Below are 22,845 nucleotides of genomic sequence, written 5' to 3'. Positions count from 1 at the left end.
AATATTTTTTCCAAGCATACTAACAAAAGTATGGTTTGTATTTGCCTTGTTTCCACAGATGACGGTCTCCAAAATGGACTCCGACAGCCCAGGAACTTACAAGGTACATATGCTGCATTTCCCCACATAGTGGCTCCATCCCTCAAAGACTGGTTTCACACTAAAGATCAAATTCACATTTAATTCCCATTTAATGCCAATACAGTGGATCCAGTGATGTTTTTGGCAGCCTTTTTAATTTTCTTCCTAGTCTTAGTCTTTTGGACGTTAATACGTATTAGTCTCAGTCATATTTTAGTCACCTCAAAATGTGTTTGTGTTCGTCTAGTTTTTGTTGATGAAAAGTCAAGACTAATTTCGTCTAGTTTTAGTCTGTTCACTAAAATTTTTTCATCTGTAAAATTTAAAAAAATATACTCCAAAAATAAATATAGGTTTCTAGCTATTTCGAATGAACATTGATAGACGAGCACATATTGTAGCATCTACAAGGACAACACCAACTTGCTGACAATACACACTGCATTATTTTCAATGAATTTAACCCACATGGATGCCACGAACTGTATGTAAAAAGAGGACGCTTGCCTTTAGCTTTAGCCTAATGCTACTTGCAAATGCTATGCTAACGCTACGAGTTACATTTAAAGTGTGATGATCGCTCAGCCTAGACCTTTGAAGGCTAAAGCAACATTGTATATTCTCTCTGGCCAAACTAAGAAAACAAATCTTACCGTGTGAGCAAGCTGGATTGACTGGAGACAACACTGGTGAGTCAGGTACAGTCATGTCACAGGCACGTCACGAGTGACACAACCAGACTACGATGCAGGCTAACTACACATAAAATGGCACACATTTTGAACATGGGACGGAAACTATTGCGCATTTTTGTCTCATCCTCGTCTAGTCAGAGAAAAACTGTATCGTTGTGTCGTTATGTTTTAGTCTCTCAAAACACGTTTTTTGCTCGTTATCGTCTCGTCATGAAAAAAGTGTTCCTTGACGAAATATTTTCGTTATAGTCGTCGACGAAAACAACACTGAGTGGATCCTTGACGGGCGAATTTCCTCCATGACCACACTCCTAATTCGAATGACTCAGGTCTCAAATCATCATTTCCCCATTAATATGAAGCGCGCCGCGCCGCCATTACCTGGCTTGATAAGTAGTCCTGACTCCTCACCAATGTATAGCTTTTCATTTCCAACCTTGTCCGAATTCGTTTTTTAACAGTCCAGGTAGTAAGGGCTGATACACATCATACAAATTTCATTTAAAAAAGAAATATTTTATTCGCACTTTAACCGTATTTTTCGGACTACAAGTCGCACCTGAGTATAAATCGCACCAGCCAAAAAATGTGCAATGATGAGGAAAAAAACATACAGGTAGTCCCCGGTTTACAACGTACAAGACTTACATGATTTCGACTTTATGACGCCGGAGCTGTGTGCGCTATTTTGTCTCCAGTGTTTTTAGTCAGTTAGGAAACAGTACCTTATTGTACCTCACAGCATCTTATTTTTTACTTTATTTTATTAATACGACCGTTCTGCCCTTTAGCGGAACGTGTATTTGATGTGCTCTTACGCACGCGAGTAAGAGCACATGTACACACAAAGAAGTTGCACAGCCGAGTGAGAGAGAGTGGAAAGATTACAGCTTAGCTCGCTGTCTAGATAGGATTTAGCTCCAGTGTCTTGGCAAGGACAGTACAAAGACGTATAATACCAGTTTTTGGATGGTTATTTTGAGATTTAGGGGGTATTTATTTAAAGGGTTAATTCCGTCTTACACAGAAATTCGGGTTACGTAACCAGTGTAGGAACGGAACTCGTGCGCAACACGGGGACTACCTGGATAAGTCGCACTGGAGTATCAGTTGCATTTTTGGGCAAAATATATTTGATAAAATCCAACACCAAAAACAGACATGTCATCTTGAAAGGCAATTTATAATGAAAATAGAACAGAGAACAACAAGCTGAATAAGTGTATGGTATGTTAAGATTGCATGACTTGTAAACAATGAACTGAGAACGTGCCCCGGTATGTTAATGGTAATAATTATATCATAAAGAACATGCTAGCTCGCTATCTCGGAACTTTCTCTCTGCTGCTCGACTACTGTTTTCAGCTGCATGTTTCACTACTTGCAGTTTGTAATCTGCAGAATATAATTTTCTTTTCGGTGCCATTATGTTCAGCCCTTCTCATTTGTTTTTATAAGTTACCACCAATGTTGAAACACATGCCTCGCGTGCCCTAACTGTGTTAACTGGGAAAATAACATGTGAAATGAAATAATAATGTGTTAATAATTTCACACATAAGTCACTCCAGAGTATAAGTCGCACCCCTAGCCAAACTATGATTAAAAAAAACTTTGACTTATAGTCCGAAAAATACGGTAAGTAAAAGTATCGGATAAAGAAGATATGGACATTTACAATATAACAGATATTGCTGAAATCCTGGGTGTACTTCCTCTTTAAGAGTAGGGCTAGCTAATTTGGTGTTCTCAGGAAAGCCCAAATAGTAACATACTGATAGTGTGATGCAAAAGTATTACAAAGAGGCATTCCCCCAAATAACACCCCCCCCCAACGAAAAGTGAAATGTTAACTTTCTATGCCCTGTTAGTTTTTGTAGGGCCAAATTATGGAAGTTTTCTTGCCTTGTATATCTGGTATGTGTGTGCACAGGCTCATTGTGTATGCGTATATGTACATATGTGTTTGTGTGCGTAGGTGCTTGCATGTGGATCCTAAGTGAGTCTGAGTTTGGCTGTGGCTGTTAATCCTGCCGGATGCCTTTGCCATGATGTGTCACTCGGCACCAGGAAATCCCCTCAATGTCTTTATTCAGCCGCTCGCGCTCGTACTCACACACAATTTGCTGGCGACTCACAGCTCTGTTAAATCTTAACAACTTCATGTTTGCATGAGACCTTGAAGGTAAAATGACAGCAAATAGCAAGCAATCATAGCCTAACGGGAGCTAGCATGGGAAGCTAACTTAGCAGTTTGCAATTTTACTTAGTGTTCCTTCAGATGGTCTCAAACAGCAAAAACATTTTTGGTGAATTTGATATAATATGCATAAAACACTACATTTTGCATAAACAGATGCATTCAAGTGCAAAATGCCAGTTAGAGGACATGGAGATCAAAGTCTCCAGGTCAAGTGAGGAAACATTGTCCTCTCAAATTTTTGGCAAACTCCAAATTTTTTACGAGCTTTGATAGATTTGAAAAAGTCCCTTAAACTATTTTTGCAGTTTATATTAGCTAGAACCCTGGGAAAAGAGGTTGCTGAGCAATGATGCAATGCCTTTGCAATCGGCCTTCGTTGTGTAATATTTCTAGCTGGAAGCCCTTTCACCTCTTCCTTTACTGCTCGTTGAAATTTTAACCAAACTAGAGAAACAACATCAGAATTTCTGTGCATCGAAAGAGCAGTTGGGTCATATTGACATCGCCGTTGCTTGGCAGTGGTATCGGCCCCCCAGCGTTCCTTGGGGCTGGCAGTTAGCTTTGGTGAGCAGCAGGCACTTATATGTAAAATGGAAAGATGCACAAAAACAAAACATGCTGATCATGCCTGTCAAAATTTAGTCGGAAACATACTAAGAGTTACTCCCAATGTAGAGCAAGGAGCAGGGGTTAATTGGTGCCGGATCCTGCCGGAACAAGATCCGGGACCTCTTGATTTCGGCCTCCCTGTGTTCCGGGACTTATTTGGGCAGATCCGGCACTTCTCGTGTATAGAAAATAATAATAATATAAAAACGTTTTTAAAAAATGTATAAAATGAAATAATAATATGCATAAATTCATTCACAGAACAAATCCCAAGAATTGCATGTTGTTTATAAAAATTTAACGTCATTTGAAAGAGTCTGAGATTTGTTAATGCACTGAAAAGCTGGACCAACAAATCACGCCCCTGACACAAAAAAAAAAAAAACTGGAAATTTGCGGCATCAGAGGAGCAAGCAGCCAGGATAAAACTGTATTTTAACATGCCAAAAAGACAGTTGCATTTACTGTCTTTTTTCAAAAAGAAGGAAGATTATTCAAAACGAGTCAGAAAAGCAACAACTGGCGATGAGGGCAGTTGTAGCGATTAGGGTTGTTCCGATCATGTTTTTTTGCTCCCGATCCGATCTCGATCGATTTAGTTTGAGTATCTGCCGATCCCGATATTTCCCGATCCGATTGCTTTTTTTTGCTCCTGATTCAATTCCAATCATTCCCGATAATTTTTCCCAATCATATACATTTTGGCAATGCATTTAGAAAAAAATGAATAAAACTCGGACGAATATATACATTCAACATATAGTACATAGGTACTGTATTTGTTTATTATGACAATAAATCCTCAAGATGGCATTTACATTATTAACATTCTTTCTGTGAGAGGGATCCACGGATAGAAAGACTTGTGACTTTGTATATTGTGACTAAATACTGCCATCTAGTGTATTTGTTGAGCTTTCAGTAAATGATACTGTGGCCATCCCAAATGCATGATGGGAAGTGGACCCATGACTGTACGTCATGCTACCAATGGATATATCTTCTCTGCTTTGGGAAATAACTTAGGGTGTTAAGAAATGATCTTTAGCCATCTTGCTTCCCGACATTGCTTCACATGATATTTCTAATCATAGGGAGAGGGATTGCAAGGCTTTAGCCAATTAAAGGAAGGCTCCAAAGGCTGCCGAAATTCACTCTACTCATTTTGCGCTGCCTTTTATCTCTCTATAGTGGTAAAACAGTGTCATTACAGATTGAGCGCTACAATGAGTGAGAGGGTCGCGCATACATTGATTGCGTTGAATATTTTAACGTGACACATTTTTTAATTAATTAATTGCCGCCGTTGTAGGGATATTTTTGTTAACCCTACCTTAAGCCTAAACTAAAGACTCTGGATGAGTGTAACATATTATGTCTGTAACGTTAAATACAATTAGAAAACGATTTAAATAAAATATAAATATATTAAAAACAGGCATGGCCGATATTTTTTTGCCGATTCCGATACTTTGAAAATGACGTGATCGGACATCCCGATTGATCGGGACATCCCGATCGATCGGGACATCTCTAATTGTAATCTCAGATATTTTTTTTTTTTTATGCTTTACAAGTTAGACCTGTTGAGAAGTAATTGCTGACTGTGTACTGTAAGTCCCACCTGTGGTTATGCGGGCAATTGCCCGTGCTGTGCAGAGTATAGCCTAAATAATTGTGTAAATTGCTGTCATAACATTGATACCATAGTTATAATCTGAATCTTCATTTTCTGCTTACGTTCCGGGACCTGTGCCCGTCTCGTCATCCCTGCGCTGTCATATGTACTCTGCTTTCGGCACCTTATGATTTACAAATTAAGCACTGGCGAGGAGTCAAAACTAGACTATTACCAAGTAGTCTACATTTCACTCAATGTTGCGTCTTGTCAAACATAACCTTTCTTTTATGCGTATAATTAAAGTATATTTATTCTAATTAAAAAAAAATTAGCAAGAAGAAAAAAAATGATTCCAAGGCAACCACCGAAAAATAAATCATTAGCTGAAAAGCTAACTTAGCAGACCACGTTTTCAGTCAGCGCTTTCAAAGTCGAAAAGGATCAACGTCCTTCTTCCGAAAGATTTTCGGATTGAATTGACGCGATGACAGCGAGCCCTCGCTCCCGACTTTCCCAAAGGCGATCCCGTTGTCTTACTTGAAGTGTTGACAGCGAAGGGCGAACCGTTCCGCAGCCCCCTGCCGTCGCCCTGCAGATGACGACGTTGTCATCCCGTTTCATCACTCGTGCGTTCCTTTAAAACGTGTTGCTGTAGACACACACACAGGCGCACACAAGCAGGCCTCTGTTGTTTGTTTTGTATCCTTGACTGCGAGCACACTGTGGTGTGCGGTTCTCAGGCTGAAACAACACAGAGAGAGGAACAGCAGCCAATGAGAAACTGAATGAAACTCTCTCAACTTCACTGGTGGTAATAAATGTCATGGCGTTCATTTTCTAACATTAACAGTCTGTTAGAAAATGAAATCAACCGCAAATGTAATATATCGTCAAAACCCACACATTCTATTGGTACATGGGCTCGCAAGTCGCTAAGATCAGAGTCTACGTCTTTACTGAATGCGCCTTTAAAATAGACTTAATGTAGTTTGTTGTCAAAATATAGCTAACATATAAAGCAACTAATATAGGAGCTTATAACCTGCTAGCTAGTGAGAGAAATTAACATAGCAGTCTAGATCTTTACGGTCTTGTCAAACAGCTCAAATAGATAGACACAAATGTACTCTGGCAGCCACAAATGAGGCAAAATCTGAACCATATTTTCCACTCGTGTCCCTCCATGTCTTAGTGATTCAATAAAAGAAAAATAAATCGTTAATTTCCTGAAGTGGAATCATTTGTATTCAGGACAGACATAGTGACTCACTTCCTGACATAGCTCCAGTAAGACATGCCACTGAAGCCTGAGGGCACACATTGTTGCTAGTTAGAATGTAACTGACCCTCTGCGGTATGCCAGCTATGTCATTGCGCGATACCCTTTTCTTATCGGTATCGATCGTTTAAACAAGGAGAGGACATGCTAATCGCCTCTTGCCATCACAAGCAGAAATTTCTCGCAGCGCGATCATTTTATGGTTTCTGTGTAACCAGTTAAAAAACTCTCCTGATAAGTGTTCAAAGTGGGCACACACCAGTACTGATGATGAAATAGTATGAAGTTAATATTTGGATGGTCAATATTTGCTAACGGGAGTGGCAAAAGCCAAAACATTAATTACACTTTCACAGTTTGAAGAACGCTAAAGCAGTAATATTTTATAACTAATGTAAACATATTTGATTCAAAATACTCTGTACATAAATAAATGGAAACAGCAATGCAAAATATCAGACAGAAAAATACAAAAATATTGGACAAAAAAATATTGATTACCATACCCAAAATATTTCAGAAAAAATATAAGATATATTAAAACATAATAAAATATGAGTAAAAAAAGTTTTAAATATTCAGATGGAGTTTTAGTATTTGGAAATATAAAATCAGGGAAAAATTGATGATTGAAGAAAAACATATCACATGGAAAATATGTACATAACAATATAAAATACAAAAATATTGTCCAAATTAAAAGAAAAGGCGAAGGGATTAAAAAAAAAAACTCAGTTTAAAATAAAATATATACAGTGGGGCAAATAAGTATTTAGTCAACCACTAATTGTGTAAATTCTCCCACTTGAAAATATTATAGAGGCCTGTAATTGTCAACATGGGTAAACCTCAACCATGAGAGACAGAATCTGGAGAAAGAAAAAAAAAAGAAAATCACATTGTTTGATTTTTAAAGAATTTATTTGCAAATCATGATGGAAAATAAGTATCTGTTCAATACCAAAAATTCCTCTCAAAACTTTTTTTATGTACCCTTTGTTGGCAATAACTGAGGCCACATGTTTTCTGTAACTCTTCACAAGCTGTTCACACACTGTTGCTGGTATTTTGGCCCATTCCTCCATGCAGATCTCCTCTAGAGCAGTGACGTTTTGGGGCTGTCATTGGGCAACATGGACTTTCAACTCCCTCCACAGATTTTCTATGGGGTTGAGATCTGGAGACTGGCTAGGCCATTCCAGGACCTTAAAATGCTTCTTACGAAGCCACTCCTTTGTTGACCTAGCTGTGTGTTTGGGATCATTGTCATGCTGAAAGACCCAGCCACGTCTCATCTTCAATGCCTTGCTGATGGAAGGGGATTTTCACTCAGAACCTCTCGATACATGGCCCCATTCATTCTTTCCTTTACACGGATCAGTGGTCCTGGTCCCTTTGCAGAAAAACAGCCCCAAAGCATGATGTTTCCACCCCCATGCTTCACAGTGGGTATGATGTTCTTCAGATGCAATTCAATATTCAAAAAGTTCTATTTTGGTTTCATCTGACCATAACACATTCTCCCAGTCCTCTTCTGGATCATCCAAATGCTCTCTAGCGAACCGCAGACGGGCCTGGACGTGTACTGGCTTCAGCAGGGGGACACGTCTGGCTGTGCGGGATTTGAGTCCCTGGCGGCGCATTGTGTTACTGATAGTAGCCTTTGTTACTGTGGTCCCAGCTCTCTGTAGGTCATTCACTAGGTCCCCCCGTGTGGTTCTGGGATTTTTGCTCACTGTTCTTGTTATCATTTTGACGCCACGGGGTGAGATCTTGCATGGAGCCCAAGATCGAGGGAGATTATCACTGGTCTTGTATGTCTTCCATTTTCTAATAATTGCTCCCACAGTTGATTTCTTTACACCAAGTGAAGAGTGAAGAGTTACAGAAAACGTTTGTTGATGCCAACAAAGGGTACATAACAAAGTATTGAGATGAACTTTTGGTATTGACCAAATACTTATTTTCCACTATGATTTGCAAATAAATTCTTTAAAAATCAAACAATGTGATTTTCTGTTTTTTTTTTTCCCCACATTCTGTCTCTCATGGTTGAGGTTTACCCATGTTGACAATTACAGGCCTCTCTAATCTTTTCAAGTAGGAGAACTTGCACAATTGGTGGTTGACTAAATACTTATATGCCCCACTGTATATTGCATGAAAATGCTGTATAACCAGTGGCGTTCCTAGTTTACATGGTGCCCTGGGTGACAAGTACAAAGAGAAAAACAAAAAAAACTATCACAGTTAACCCTCAAAATACAAAGCATGACATGTACGTCGCACAACCCAACAACCAAAACACGGTATTCGTGAAGAATCTTACTTTTATTACCGCCCAAAAAACAGTTGAAAGTGCACAACAATTAAATATTTGCAAGCGAATCTTAAATTGACATCACAAACGTTCATAAATATTGTATACAGTGATCCCTTGTTTTTTGTGTGTTCAATGTATTTGTTCAGATTTATCATTAGAAAGAGGTACATATAAGACATGTTTTTTCACTTTTTATATTCACTTTTATATGTGAGATGATAAATAATTGAGAAAAAAAAAACGTTTAAAAGGGTAAATATATGAAAAAGACAATCTCGACCACTCCTGGATGTCTGTGATTTCTGCATCGCGACCCTTGTTATATAACCACGTTTCACCCATAAAATCTCCCAAAAATCCGGCTGTGGCCATTCACAGCTGTGTCTTGACACTCGGTGAGCCATACTACATGGAGTTTTTGGATCGAAAAGAGATAAGTACGGGATAATATCTCGTTAAAATCATGGCGTCTTTAATTATGCTGTCACGTGCTCTCACCTCCAGTTAGGGTTTTGCTGTTTAAAAAATTATTATTATTATATTTTTTAAATGCCCTCCTGTTCAAAATTTTTCTTACCCCGGAAAATTGAGATTTTAAGCTTTCCAATGATGTATCACATATGCATATAGGACAATTTGGAAATTTAGCCAAATTGGGGGTCTCAGAGCGGAACTTCAAGTCACCTGAGTGTTTTCCGCCATATACATTATACAACTAGGTAAGATATTCAAGTTTTTAAAAAAAAGAGATTCCTTCCACAATCAGAATCAAAATCAACCCTAGGTGAGTTAAACTGCGTACTGATCCAATCCCCACCCCCACCTCCTTCTCCTTGTGTTGTTGCATGCAGACAGTAACCGCGGTCGTCATTGCAACGCTATGGGCGCCTATTATAAAAGTAGACAATCACTCGCATGCACCTCTCGTGCATTCTTCTCTAGCAATTTGCCACCCAGGGCGAGTGCCCAACCCGCTCGTGCCAGGAACCGCCACTGTCTATAAGTGTTTGTTTCTTCTTCAGTTAAGTATAGTCGATTAACTGACAAAATATGTACCCTTTTTTTCCTTGTATTTGGGTTTAGTATTTTTTCTGTACCCTTATTAAACTGCACAGACAGTTTTAAAGCTATCAGGATCATTTCATTAGACGGTACATTTACCAGTTTTGCCATGCACTTAATTGCTCCAGTTGTCTGCCTTTCAACATGAAGAAACATATTTTTTGTGTCATGACCTCATAGAGAGCCCAACTAATTTGTTGTGAATGTCTGGCCTCTTAATTAGAAAGAATGCGGTCTTTCCTGCTTGTGCTGTTGCAGTGTACGGTGTGTGCGCTTCGTGTCTGAGCATCAACAAAGCTCCTTTTAAGATTATTGAGAGCCCCACTGGTATAATTGCTTCTATTAAAGTCTCGTGCTTGTGAACGTGGGAGAGTGCGGCTCGATGTGGGTGCTATTATTTCGGCAGTAGCTTGTTTTAGATGAATGAGTACTCATGCTGTAATGAACACCTGTTGTTTAGGAGCAATGCATTAAGAAAATAACACAAAAAATATTGGTAAACGATGCAAATTGTTAAACACAAATATAAGAACATATTGAAAGTTTTTAGGAAAAAGCCATCATTCATTCCATGATGGCCATTGGAGATGCACAAAGCAAAATGTAATGTACACTTGCGAAACCTGATGAGTGCTAAAGCAATAATAAACCAATTATTGCATTTTATTTTATAATTTTCTATAATGTCAACAACAACCTACGATGCTTGTCTCTCATTCGCTTCTTTGATGTCCTCTTGTGACATCATAGGATGTTACAAAGAGAGGAACACCAGAAACACAAATGGAGTTCCACAGTAAGATTTCACTATGTAAACAGCAAACAAACAATGATTGACTCTTCAGAAAAAAACATCATAATTACCGGCACATGACGTAAAGTAATTACCATTTTACATTCTTTTCGAAAATGCTTGCGTTGCTGTTGGTGTGTCTCTTGCGTAGGAGGCATGTGGGCAGGTGGACTTTGACAGAGAAACACGATCTTTCCTGAACAATAAAACTTCCCAAACAGAAGTTACTCTGAAGAAAAAAAATTGCAAGTTTACCTGGATGCCTCATCCTGAAAACTTAATGGTTTTTTTTTCTGTGTATATACAGTGAACCTCCATTCATAAATTCCAGAATCACCCATTATAGGTAAAAATCTGCACTATGGTAATACTTTTACCCCTCCTATATGCTTTAACTCATGATAGACAAGTGTATCTGCAAACTAAATGGGCAGCTGTATCTGAACCTCAATGAATGCGTAACAAGTCTAGAGATCGATTATCGGCCGGGTCATGGGGCCAATTATCAGCGCCGATATTTGGAAATTTGACGTATCAGCCTTTTTTTACAGACTTAAAAGACTTATTAGCTCTAATAAGCCACAGCTTTTACGTGTCAAATTCGCCTCTTGTAGGACGTTTTGCCGGGGTTGCACATTTTGGCAGAACACGTTTTTTTCCCCCTACTCTCATCTCGTCTCAAGCCGTCATTCCTGTTCATTTTGCTTTTTCTGCTCGTTTTGTGAAATATCGACAGTACTGCCATGCTCATTAATGTTCCTCTCGGGTTCAAATTAAAAGGGTTGACAGATGACATGTTTATGTCGCTAGGGTCATACTCTGGAAGCCCGGCAGCGTAACCATGTGACGTCAACAACAACTAACAATAGCGACCTACTGGTTAAACTAAAAAACGAAAACATCAAGAGGGGTTTCAATATCAAATTATTTTAACTGATGATAACGTTTATCTTTTAAGGACTACAAGCCTTTCTGTCTGTGGCTTTCTTTAATCCTACCGGCCGATATGAAAAAAATCTATTTAAAACTGGGTTATTTTGGCTCAGATGCAGCCATGCTTTTCTCACCTGCCTGCTGTCTCCTGCACTAGTATTCACCCCGTCCTCTGATTGGTTAAATGGTAATGATAAATAGAGTCATACTTGTATTGCGCCTTTCCACCTTTTCAAGGCCCTCAAAGCACTTCACACTATATCTTCATCTACGTACTAGGGACGCAGTACCAGGAGCAACGTGGAGTTTAGTATCTTGCTCAAGGATACTTAGACAAGATCATCAGGGCACAGAATTGAACCCACAGCCTCTGGGTTGGGGAATGACTCCTCTACCGCTGAAACACGCCACACCCTATTATTAGCTATTATTTTCTATTTGTGTGATTCAATAAACATGCTTTAGGCATTTCAATTAATTTCAGTGTTTGCACTATTTAATTTTTTACACCTATATTTACGCTTTTACTGCAAATGAATATCTGCTCAAAAACTCTGTTATCGGCCCGTCTAATTAGTAATAATCAGTATCGGTCCTGGAAAACCCATATCGGTCGATCTCTAAACATTTCACAGCCATATAATTCATGCATTGTGTTTTTTTCGCCTTCCCAGATGATGAGGAGGCCCTCAACTCCATCATGAAGGACCTTGCGGCCTTGGGTAGCTGCTACACTCAGCACAACAGCCACAAACCCAAGAGCAGAACCTTGCTGTACAAACAGGTAACCAAGTTCAATTCAATTCAATTCAATTTTATTTGTATAGCCCTATATCACAACAGGTTTGTCTCAGAGGGCTTTACAGAGTCATTTTGATACACAGTCAGACACAGTAAATGAATGAGATGAGTCCATGTCCCTGGGGATCCCCCATCCTTAGACCCTCCATGGCGGCAAGGAAAAACTCAAAAAACCCCATGGCAAAAGAGAAACCTTGGGAAGAACCACAAGTATAACCAACCAAGAAAGTGTAATCTAGTTTGTAGTGAGAGTTTTGAGATTAAAGAATGCTAACATCATTCTTACAGTTGTACCTCTACTCATGACATTAACTGGTTCTGGAAGTAGTCTCGTAACCTGAAAATTCCATAAGTAGAGACATATTCAATGTAAATACCTTAATCCGTTCCAAGCACTACTGAAACGCACCATTAAATATTATAATCGGGGTAAAAATGGAATAAAAAACAGCCAAGCAGATTTGAATCATTCCATATACCTAACCTAACCGCTAATACCTATAATGAAGTAGATAATAGAACATAATGCAAAAGGGAAAACAACATATATATTACCTTTCGAGGAAGGAAATGTCCTCTTTCACGAGATCGATGGTGCCTATTATATTGCCTATCTCACTCTTCATGACACAAAAATACGAGGAGACTTGTGCTCTTTTGGCGAACACATCGACCTGTGATAACAAAAACACCGTCGCGCCTGTGCACGTCATCATACTGCGACACCCAAATTGAAACGTCATTAACAATATGCCAATAGGAGAGCAGAATCACATGACTGAAGCATGATGGGAAAGGGTATGACCAATAGGGGAGCAGGATCTTATGGCGCGACATTTAAAAGTACATATGTAACTTTTACAGAAGTGTATACTGTAATTTTCGCACTATAAGGCGCATCTGACTATAAGCCGGCACCCACCAAATGTTACACTCAAATGGCATTTGTTCATAGATAAGCCCCACTGGACTATAACCCACAGCTATCATCACTGTATTATGAGATATTTATACCAAAGGATATTAACTGGGAACATTTCATTAGACAGCGGCATCATACGACGGTCAGAAGACCAAATGAGCCACCATGAACTTTTAACCAATTGGTTGCAAAGCTCCATTGCTTCAAGAAGCTTCATTTGGCCATCACTGCCACTTGGGGGAGACAGACAACTCTGCCACTTGCTGTCAACAATGTTGTCGTCCGACATGCCTCCTCGCAATTCATGTTCTCTGCGAATTATTTATTCAGTTACTGTTAGTTGTTTCATTAAACACTAGTCATTGTTTTTGGTAACACTTTAATTGACAGTGGCGCCATAAGACTGTCATTAGGCAATCATAATTATGGCATGACACTGTCATGAGCATTAATGAATGCCTATAACAGATGTCATTTAGTGTTATTCGGCAAATTATCTCACTTTTGAATGGATGGCAAAAATCTGAGTTGGATATAAATGAAGTTATTTACATAATTTGGGGAATGACACTTAATGACATCTGTCATAAGCATTCAGTAATGCCCATGATAGTGTCATGTCATAATTATGACGGGCTTATGACAGTCTTATGATGCCACTGTCAAATAAAGTGTTACCAAATACTATAACAAGCAATTAGTGAAACAACTGGAACAGCAACTGAATTAATAATTAGCACAGAAAATGAATTTTGATTGTTATTTACATATGTAGTGCTGCATTGCATGCTAGGAGGCATTTGTTGCCTATTACCCCCAAATAAATCAACAAATAAGCCGCACGGGACTATAAGCCACAGGATTCAAAATGAAGGAAAAAAATAGCAGCTTATAGTCCGAAAATCACGGTAGTATTTTTGTCTCTAATAACCTGAATTTTTTTTTTCTCAACAAGAGGTAATATTTTCCCGTTGAGGCGTGTCGTAACCTGAAAATTACCTTTGTAGAGGCGTTTGTAAGTAGAGGTACCGCTGTATATGTTGTTAACTGGACCCGGTGGCATTTAGAGTAAGAGTAGAGTAATAACATTCCTAAGCATTTACGATTGAACAGGACCCATTGACTCTTTCCAATGAAAGTATGCGGTGAACTATAATGATAAACAAACAACAAGCAAAAAGAGTTTCGGAGGAGGCTATCTTGCACCTGCCTCTCAGCCAATAAGCTGGACTCCTTCTCCTCGTGCCATGACCTCACGCAGACTTGCAGGCTCCTCAGGATTCCTGCTCTCTCGAGTGATGCTTCTATAAATAGAATTGTTGCGATTGTGTCATGTTACTGCCTAAGTGGAGTCATATCACATGATTGCCTTATCTGGATTAGATAGTATGATAGGTGTCTAAAGTCCTGCCTGGGGGATATTCGTGGGTGCTGTTTTAGTTCTTTTTACAGGCCCACCTAATGAAAATGAATAACCTGGCTGTAAAGGGGTGACAATCCTAGGATGTATAGTTGTTTGAATTTCCTGTCGATAATCATCCTTCACAGTTGATATTCAAATTTTCTACTACCTTTATTTTATTTTTTTTTTTTTTAATGTGGGCTCATCTGATTTGATTCATGAGAAGGTATTCGGTCTTTTGAGTTCTATTTAATCAACCTGAATTTGTCTGCCAATACTAGTGCTGGACGATTTTTGAAATTGAATCACCTTCTCCAGGTTTTAGCCATATACAGTGGGGCAAAAAAGTATTTAGTCAACCACTAATTGTGCACAAAAAGTTCTCCCACTTGAAAATATTAGAGAGGCCTGTAATTGTCAACATGGGTAAACCTCAACCATGAGAGACAGAATGTGGAAAAAAATAGAAAATCTCATTGTTTGATTTTTAAAGAATTTATTTGCAAATCATGGTGGAAAATAAGTATTTGTTCAATACCAAAAGCTCATCTCAATACTTTGTTATGTACCCTTTGTTGGCAATAACGGAGGCCAAACGTTTTCTGTAACTCTTCAAAAGCTTTTCACACACTGTTGCTGGTATTTTGGCCCATTCCTCCATGCAGATCTCCTCTAGAGCAGTGATGTTTTGGGGCTGTCGTTGGGCAACACGGACTTTCAACTTCCTCCACGGATTTTCTATGGGGTTGAGATCTGGAGACTGGCGAGGCCACTACAGGACCTTGAAATGCTTCTTACGAAGCCACTCCTTCTTTGCCCTGGCTGTGTGTTTGGGATCATTGTCATGCTGAAAGACCCAGCCACGTCTCATCTTCAATGCCTTGCTGATGGAAGGAGATTTTCACTCAAAATCTCTCGATTCATGGCCCCATTCATTCTTTCCTTTACACAGATCAGTCGTCCTGGTCCCTTTGCAGAAAAACAGCCCCAAAGCATGATGTTTCCACCCCCATGTTTCACAGTGGGTATGGTGTTCTTCGGATGCAATTCAGTATTCTTTCTCCTCCAAACACGAGAACCTGTGTTTCTACCAAAAAGTTCTAAATTGGTTTCATCTGACCCAGAGGTTGCGCTAGACTTTTTCGTTGTCTGTCATTTTGATTGACAGGGTCATAAAAATCCGGTCATAATCTATTTTTACCCGTCACTTAAATTTTTAAAATGATAATAATGACATTGTGGTGACCCATTGTTTAGCATAATTCACTTTCCGTACTTGTGTGTCCATTTGGCCGAGCGCGTTACCGGCTACGACACAGTCACGTGACAGAGACACTTAAGAGCCGCGTGCGTTCCGGCTTGAATAGAGAGTTCACAGAGAGCAGCAGAGCTACAGCGGCTGGACACAGCAATTCGAGCTAACAAGACTCTTAACATTGCATACCGCTTCAACGTATTCAATAGTATTTAGTTTTCATTCATTTTAAATTAATATTCTGTCCGAACAAACTTAACAGAGAATCCACACCGTGCCATCAAACATCAAGCAGATGAATATGTAACTTTTTCTCCGCAGTGACAAAAACAACTGACTGTGGCCCCAGTAGGTAGGCTACATATGGAACAATGAAATTAACAATTCACCTGCTGTGGCCTGAACGCAGTGAATTGCGTGCCCGCTTGTGCAGTCCCTCTTTTTTCACCTCTTTTATCAACACCATCATCGTTTTGGGGCTTTTTGAAGAAACTTCGGACACTCAGTTGCCTTGACATTTTTCCGAGTAAGGCCAATGACGTCATGCATCAAGAGAGACAATAGCTAATTAATATGCTCACTCGCCACCCTGTGGTCTGGGGTGTGAATTGCAACCTGTCAAAATGACAGATGGACTTCAGTTTTTTTTCCGTCACCGTTTTAAAAAAATCGGTCAACGACGGAAAATATTCGGTTAATGCGACCCCCTGATCTGACCATAACACATTTTCCCAGTCCTCTTCTGGATCATCAAAAAGCTCTCTAGCGAACTGCAGACGGGCCTGAACGTGTATTGGCTTCAGCGGGGGGACACGTCTGGCAGTGCAGGATTTGAGTCCCTGGCGGCGCATTGTGTTACTGATAGTAGCCTTTGTTACTGTGGTCCCAGCTCTCTGTAGGTCATTCACTAGGTCCCCCCCTGTGGTTCTGGGATTTTTGCTCACCGTTCTTGTTATCATTTTGACACCACAGGGTGAGATCTTGCATGGAGCCCCGGATCGAGGGACATTATCAGTGGTCTTGTATGTCTTCCATTTTCTAATAATCTTCCCAGCCTGGTGCAGGTCTACAATTTTGTCTCTGGTGTCCTTCGACAGCTCTTTGGTCTTGGCCATAGTGGAGTTTGGAGTGTGACTGACAGAGATTGTGGACCGATGTCTTTTATACCGATAATGAGTTAAAACAGGTGCCATTAATACAGGTAATGAGTGGAGCCTCGTTAGACCTCTTTGACAGCAGAAATCCTGCTTATTTGTAGGTGAGCAAATATTTATTTTCCACTCTAATTTGGAAATAAATTCTTTAAAAATCAAACAATGTAATTTTCTTTTTTTTTCCACATTCTGTCTCTCATGGTTGAGGTTTACCCATATTGACAATTACAGGCCTCTCTAATTTTTTCAAGTCGGAGAACTTGCACAATTGGTGGTTGACTCAATACTTATTTGCCCCACTGTAACTATAATTCATTGAATATTATGGTGAACACCTCATGACAAGTGATTTAGTTGACAATCAATTCCATATCTGCTCTTGAGTTTAAACAAAAATATAATGATTTTCAAATTATAAAATGCTACTCACCCATCCCCACACACACTTTGAAACCTGCAGTTTATAGTCCAGTGTGGCTTATATGTGGATTTTTACAGACTAATGAGTAGGCCTGAACGATATTGGAAATAACTTATCATTGCGATGTTTGGGTGGTAATAATGCTGTTTAATCAAAGTTTGCTGTATATAAAAGGGATCCAGGATTAGCACACTTATTGCTTTTATGAAGTAAAACAAAACTTTAAATGTTAAAAAAAAACAAATAACAGTTGCATGTCCTGCGATGTGACTATTGCGCATGCGCACATTGCGATGGTGATGTTCAAACGAAATATTGTGCAGGCCTACTCATGAGCTGAATGTCTTTTGGTTTCACCCTAATTTATAATGTACACACCCCCGGTTTATATACATAGTGCGACTTAAGTGCATTGCAAACTCTATGCCATTAAATTGTGATCCAATGAAACTTTTAAGTGAGATTTGAGTGCTGATTTAGGGGATTCCACTTCTTCAATTTGATGCCATCATATGGTCCAATCACTATAATATTAAATATTCCAATTCAAATGTATTTAGAAACACACTGAATTCACAACCGTATCTTTACAACATAAAGCTGTGAATCTCTTTCAAGCTCCATAACTCCCCTTCTGTTATTGTTGTTTTTTCCTCAACAGGATTTAAGAGTCAAGTTGGAGCATGAGAGAGAAAAACGGTACGTATCCCAGCCTTAACTCTTCAGTCCGGAGCTCTTTTTGTTTTGCCTAGGATTTTATGATGAGAGAAGGGAATCACAGTTACATGCTTGAATAACCCAGAGAGAAGAAAACATTCTCGCGCTGGCATTTGGCCGAGGCCTTTTGTTTCAAGTTGGAGAGGCTGAAATCTCCGAGATTATGCCGACGTCACGTTTTACGACGGTTTAACACTGACCTTCGAGGCGTATTTTTCGGGAAAAATGTTAGTTCAACTCTCAAATTTTATCCACTGGCTGGGAATGGGAATAAAGTGGTCACTAGGGGTGGGGTGTCCTGGATGACCTCACCTCTCATCCCAAAGCCAGCTCACCCGCGACACTAATGAGGACAAGCGCCTAAAGATAAGTTTCAAATTTGTGATGTTTTGAGTTGCTTTAAGTTGAACTGGATACAAAACAGCCTCTTTTTATTTCCCAATTTGAGTCTTTTTAAAGACGAACAAGAAATCCTTGACGAAAAGGACAGTGGGAACCTTCTAAAATTAATTGTTTTGGCTTGATGCTAAAGAATAGAGCTTGGTGCTTTTGTCCGTTGGTGTGCCTCCAGCAGAACAGGACTCCACACTGGGTCTTCCCGCGTTTTCAGGGCTCCTAATTGGTCGCTGGCGAGGAGGGGACAAGATGTCCATGTTCCCAAGTCGCCTTTGTTCCGCTGTCTAGCTTGTCCTTTATCTTTTTGGCGTGCGTGCGTGTGTGTGAATTCCCCATCGTATTTTACAGTTTCTGCCTGAAAAATATGCCTCAAAAATGCTTTGAGATCACGATAATATATGCCTTCGTCGCAAGTACATTTAGCTTTTTCTTTCGATTTATGTGTCTGGCCTGTTTGTGTAGTTATTATTTTTGAATAGTGCACCGCACGTAGCATGTCACCTTTGCTCATTAATATTCATGACGTTAGCAACTGTTGCGAGGGGGGTCAAACTCGCGTTTGTCCCTCATGCTAGATGCATGTAAATAATTTACGAGTGAGATGTTTACTGAGCTAAACCAACCAATTCTGTCCGAAAATGATGTCCCTGGTGCCAAATTCACTGGTAAAGATGTAGAAGAGCATACAAAAAGAAGAGATGGCTTGAGTGTTGAGGGCTGAAAATGATGAGAAAAAGAGGCGACCTGATCCAGAGGTAGTTTTTTTTTTTTTTTTATCAACACGTTTTTCTTGTGTGCATTGCCATACGCTACTGACAATGACATTCTCCTGTTTCAACAAGCTATCCTTTACCACCATATGCCCTGTCTTTCTTATATACGTATTATATCCTCTGGTTGTCTTACGTCTCTGACTGTTTTTGGGGGTAATTTATATTGCTATTTTTGTGTAGCAATCACAAATGCTACTCAGTGATAGCCAACGCTTTCAATTTTGTCATTAATAACAAATGTTAATTCTATTCTAAAAGGTAAAGCTGTTAAATCTAGAGCATGTACAGGCTTACTACGAAAAGACCGAGGCCAAACCTGGCTAATTTGTTTACCGGTAAATATCCGTATTTTAGAAAAATAGGCCTAAATGACTGTTGTGATATATGAATAAAATTTTAATTTTCCAGGTCATTCATTGTCAGACAGAAGCAGCACGGCAAAACGCCACGCTAAAATATAAGTAAAAATATCATAATGGCTTACCTCTTAGGAGCAGGCAATGGATCAGGATTGTCGATCTGTGGGAAAATGGCCCCCTACAAAATGTTTACTGCATATGAAGGTTAATGGCTTCACCTTGCTGGCGTTAAACTGGTCTTTTGGACGTCCGCACAAGTTGATCCTCACATTTTTTCCCTCTGAGTTTTTGGCTTCGGAAAATGTGTGAAGAAAACATCCTTCATATGTGGACGGTCTTAATGTCTAGAGTCATTTCTACAAGTTCCACAGCAGCAGCAGTTTACTCTGCATGTTCTTTTTTGAAAGATTACTGACAGAAGACAAGCAGTACTAGCATGGGTTTTATGCGAGCACGCGTCTATGCTGACCCCCTTCTGGTCTAAAGATAGCATTCGTGCGGTACGCTATTGTAACTTTCCGGTTCAGCCTTACCTGCAAAGTACAGCATCGCAGATTTTTACGAAATGTTATATGATTATATAAAAGACTAAAACATATAAAGTCTTAAAACATATTTATGTACACTTCATTTACATCTACGTATGTATCTCCACTTACAACCCCCCCACACACATACGTATCACATGAGAGTAGGAAACGTATTATTTGTAATATTTAAACATTATTGTTTTGTACTTTCTAATGATAACATTTGCATTTATGGTGTTTTATATACACTTATGTATTGATTAGGGTTGTTCCGATCATGTTTTTTTGCTCCCGATCCGATCCCGATCGTTTTAGTTTGAGTATCTGCCGATCCCGATATTTCCCGATCCGATTGCTTTTTTTTTTTGCTCCAGATTCAATTCCAATCATTCCCGATAATTTTTCCCGATCATATACATTTTGGCAATGCATTAAGAAAAAAATGAATAAAACTCGGACGAATATACGCATTCAACATACAGTACATAAGTACTGTATTTGTTTATTATGACAATAAATCATCAAGATGGCATTTACATTATTAACATTCTTTCTGTGAGAGGGATCCACGGATAGAAAGACTTGTGACTTTGTCTATTGTGACTAAATATTGCCATCTAGTGTATTTGTTGAGCTTTCAGTAAATGATACTGCAATCATGCCCCAATGCATGATGGGAAGTGGAACCATGCTTGGAAGTAAAACCATGACTGTGCGTCATGCTACCAATGGATATATCTTCTCTGCTTTGGGAAATAAGTTAAGGTGTTAAGACAAAGATCAATTGCCACCCATCTTCCCCACATTGCTTCCCATGATATTTCTAATCATAGGGAGACGGATTGCAAAGTTATAACCGATTGAAGGAAGGCTCCAAAGGCTGCCAAAATCCTCTCTACTCGTTCTGTGCTGCTTTTTATCTCGCTATATAAGTAAATCGGCGTCATTACAGATTGAGCGTGACAATGAGTGAGAGGGTCGTGCAGCGCATATTTTAATAGCATTAAATATTTATACGTGACACATGTTTTAATAAATTAATTGCCACCGTCATCGGGATATTTTTGATAACCCTACCTTAAGCCTAAATTAAAGACTCTGGATGAGTGTAACATGTTATGTCTTTAACGTTAAATACAATTAGAAAACGATATAATTAAAATATATATATATTTAAAAAAGGCATGGCCGATATTTTTTTGCCGATTCCGATACTTTGAAAATCGGACCCGATCGATCGGGACATCCCTAGTATTGATATTATACAGGTACTCCCCGGGTTACGATGTACCCGACTAATTTTTACTTTATGACACCGGAGTCTCGTCCGCTATTTTGTCTCCAGTGTTTTTATTTTTTATTTTTATTTATTTATTTATTTATTTTAATAATGTTGACTTTTGTTTTGTGATGCATGCTTTTATTTTGGCGCTGGAAGTATAGAGGTTGTACTTCCTCACGCGATTAAGAGCGCTTGTACACACGAAGGAGAACGTATTAGCGCACACGCACATATGAGGAAGGGCGCATTCGCACACACGAAGAAGTTGCGCAGCTGAGTGAGGCAGAGAAAGGGTAAAGAAAGTCTGCGCGCACATTTGTTGCTTGTGAAGCATTCACAAAGCCAGCACCTGTATATAACCCCTTTTGTACTGTTTATTGTACGTTTTCAATTGCGGTCGAATACTTAGGGCGGGTTTATGTGATTGTTTTTGATGATGTGCGGACGCTAACTGATACATGCTATTTGTTTGTGTGGATTGTTATTGCTGTATCAGCAGCTAGTTCTAAACGCAAATCTGAATTGCTGTTATTGGAGATGAAATGGATTTAATTTCATTTTTAATTTTAGTTTCATTCTGCAAGTGTTGATGTTATTAACAGCTGAATAAAGTCAGCAAACCACACGGACGTCTGACATCGTCATTTCGGAGCGTACAATGATGGTACAATGACGTATAATACATGTTTTTGGATATTCATTTTGAGATTTGGGAGGGTATTCAGGGGTATTTAAAGGGGTAATTCATACTAAGCCTGTCGCAATATGCAATAATTCCATTTATCGCGCGATATATAAATATGAAGGCGGTAATTTTTCCGCTGCGATTTATCGCCTCGCGTGCACGTGTGTGCGCGCGTGCGGCAGATGTGCTGTTAAAAGTTCGTTACCAACTGCGCAAAATGCATCTTCGTTCCAGGTCCGGCAAAAACTAGCGCCGGAGCCAATTGTTCCCATTATATCCTATTGTTCGACGTATACCGGCCGCGTCAGTGCTCCGGAGTGACTGTGGACCATCTATGGCGCGCCGGTGTTGTTGACGTGTGGGTGCTCCCGTCAGGAGTGACATTTCATGCGGGGCGGCTATTTTTCGGCACAACGCTGGATATTTACAACGAAGTCCGCCAAAACATTGTTACCGACTTGGCTGCTACGAATAACCTCACTTTGACAATGAACAGCTGAATGAAATTAAGAGCGCTGTGCTTCAAACTCGTCCTGTTTATGAAAGCCG

The 22,845-nt window shown here is 39.4% G+C and overlaps 1 protein-coding gene across 2 annotated transcripts in view; it reads left to right on the top strand.

Annotated features, from left to right (window-relative positions):
- Nucleotides 1-22,845, top strand: part of map3k22 (mitogen-activated protein kinase kinase kinase 22) — an 86,618-nt gene that overhangs the window by 17,567 nt on the left and 46,206 nt on the right. For both annotated transcript variants that reach the window (XM_057824111.1, XM_057824112.1), the window contains 3 exons: nt 59-103; nt 12,274-12,383; nt 18,216-18,253. In XM_057824111.1, the coding sequence (XP_057680094.1) occupies nt 59-103; nt 12,274-12,383; nt 18,216-18,253 (193 nt within the window). The remainder of the gene's footprint in view (nt 1-58; nt 104-12,273; nt 12,384-18,215; nt 18,254-22,845) is intronic.

This window comes from Corythoichthys intestinalis, chromosome 20 (genome assembly GCF_030265065.1).
Source record: "Corythoichthys intestinalis isolate RoL2023-P3 chromosome 20, ASM3026506v1, whole genome shotgun sequence".
Lineage (NCBI taxonomy): Eukaryota > Metazoa > Chordata > Actinopteri > Syngnathiformes > Syngnathidae > Corythoichthys > Corythoichthys intestinalis.
This window is presented reverse-complemented; position numbering and strand designations above follow the sequence as displayed.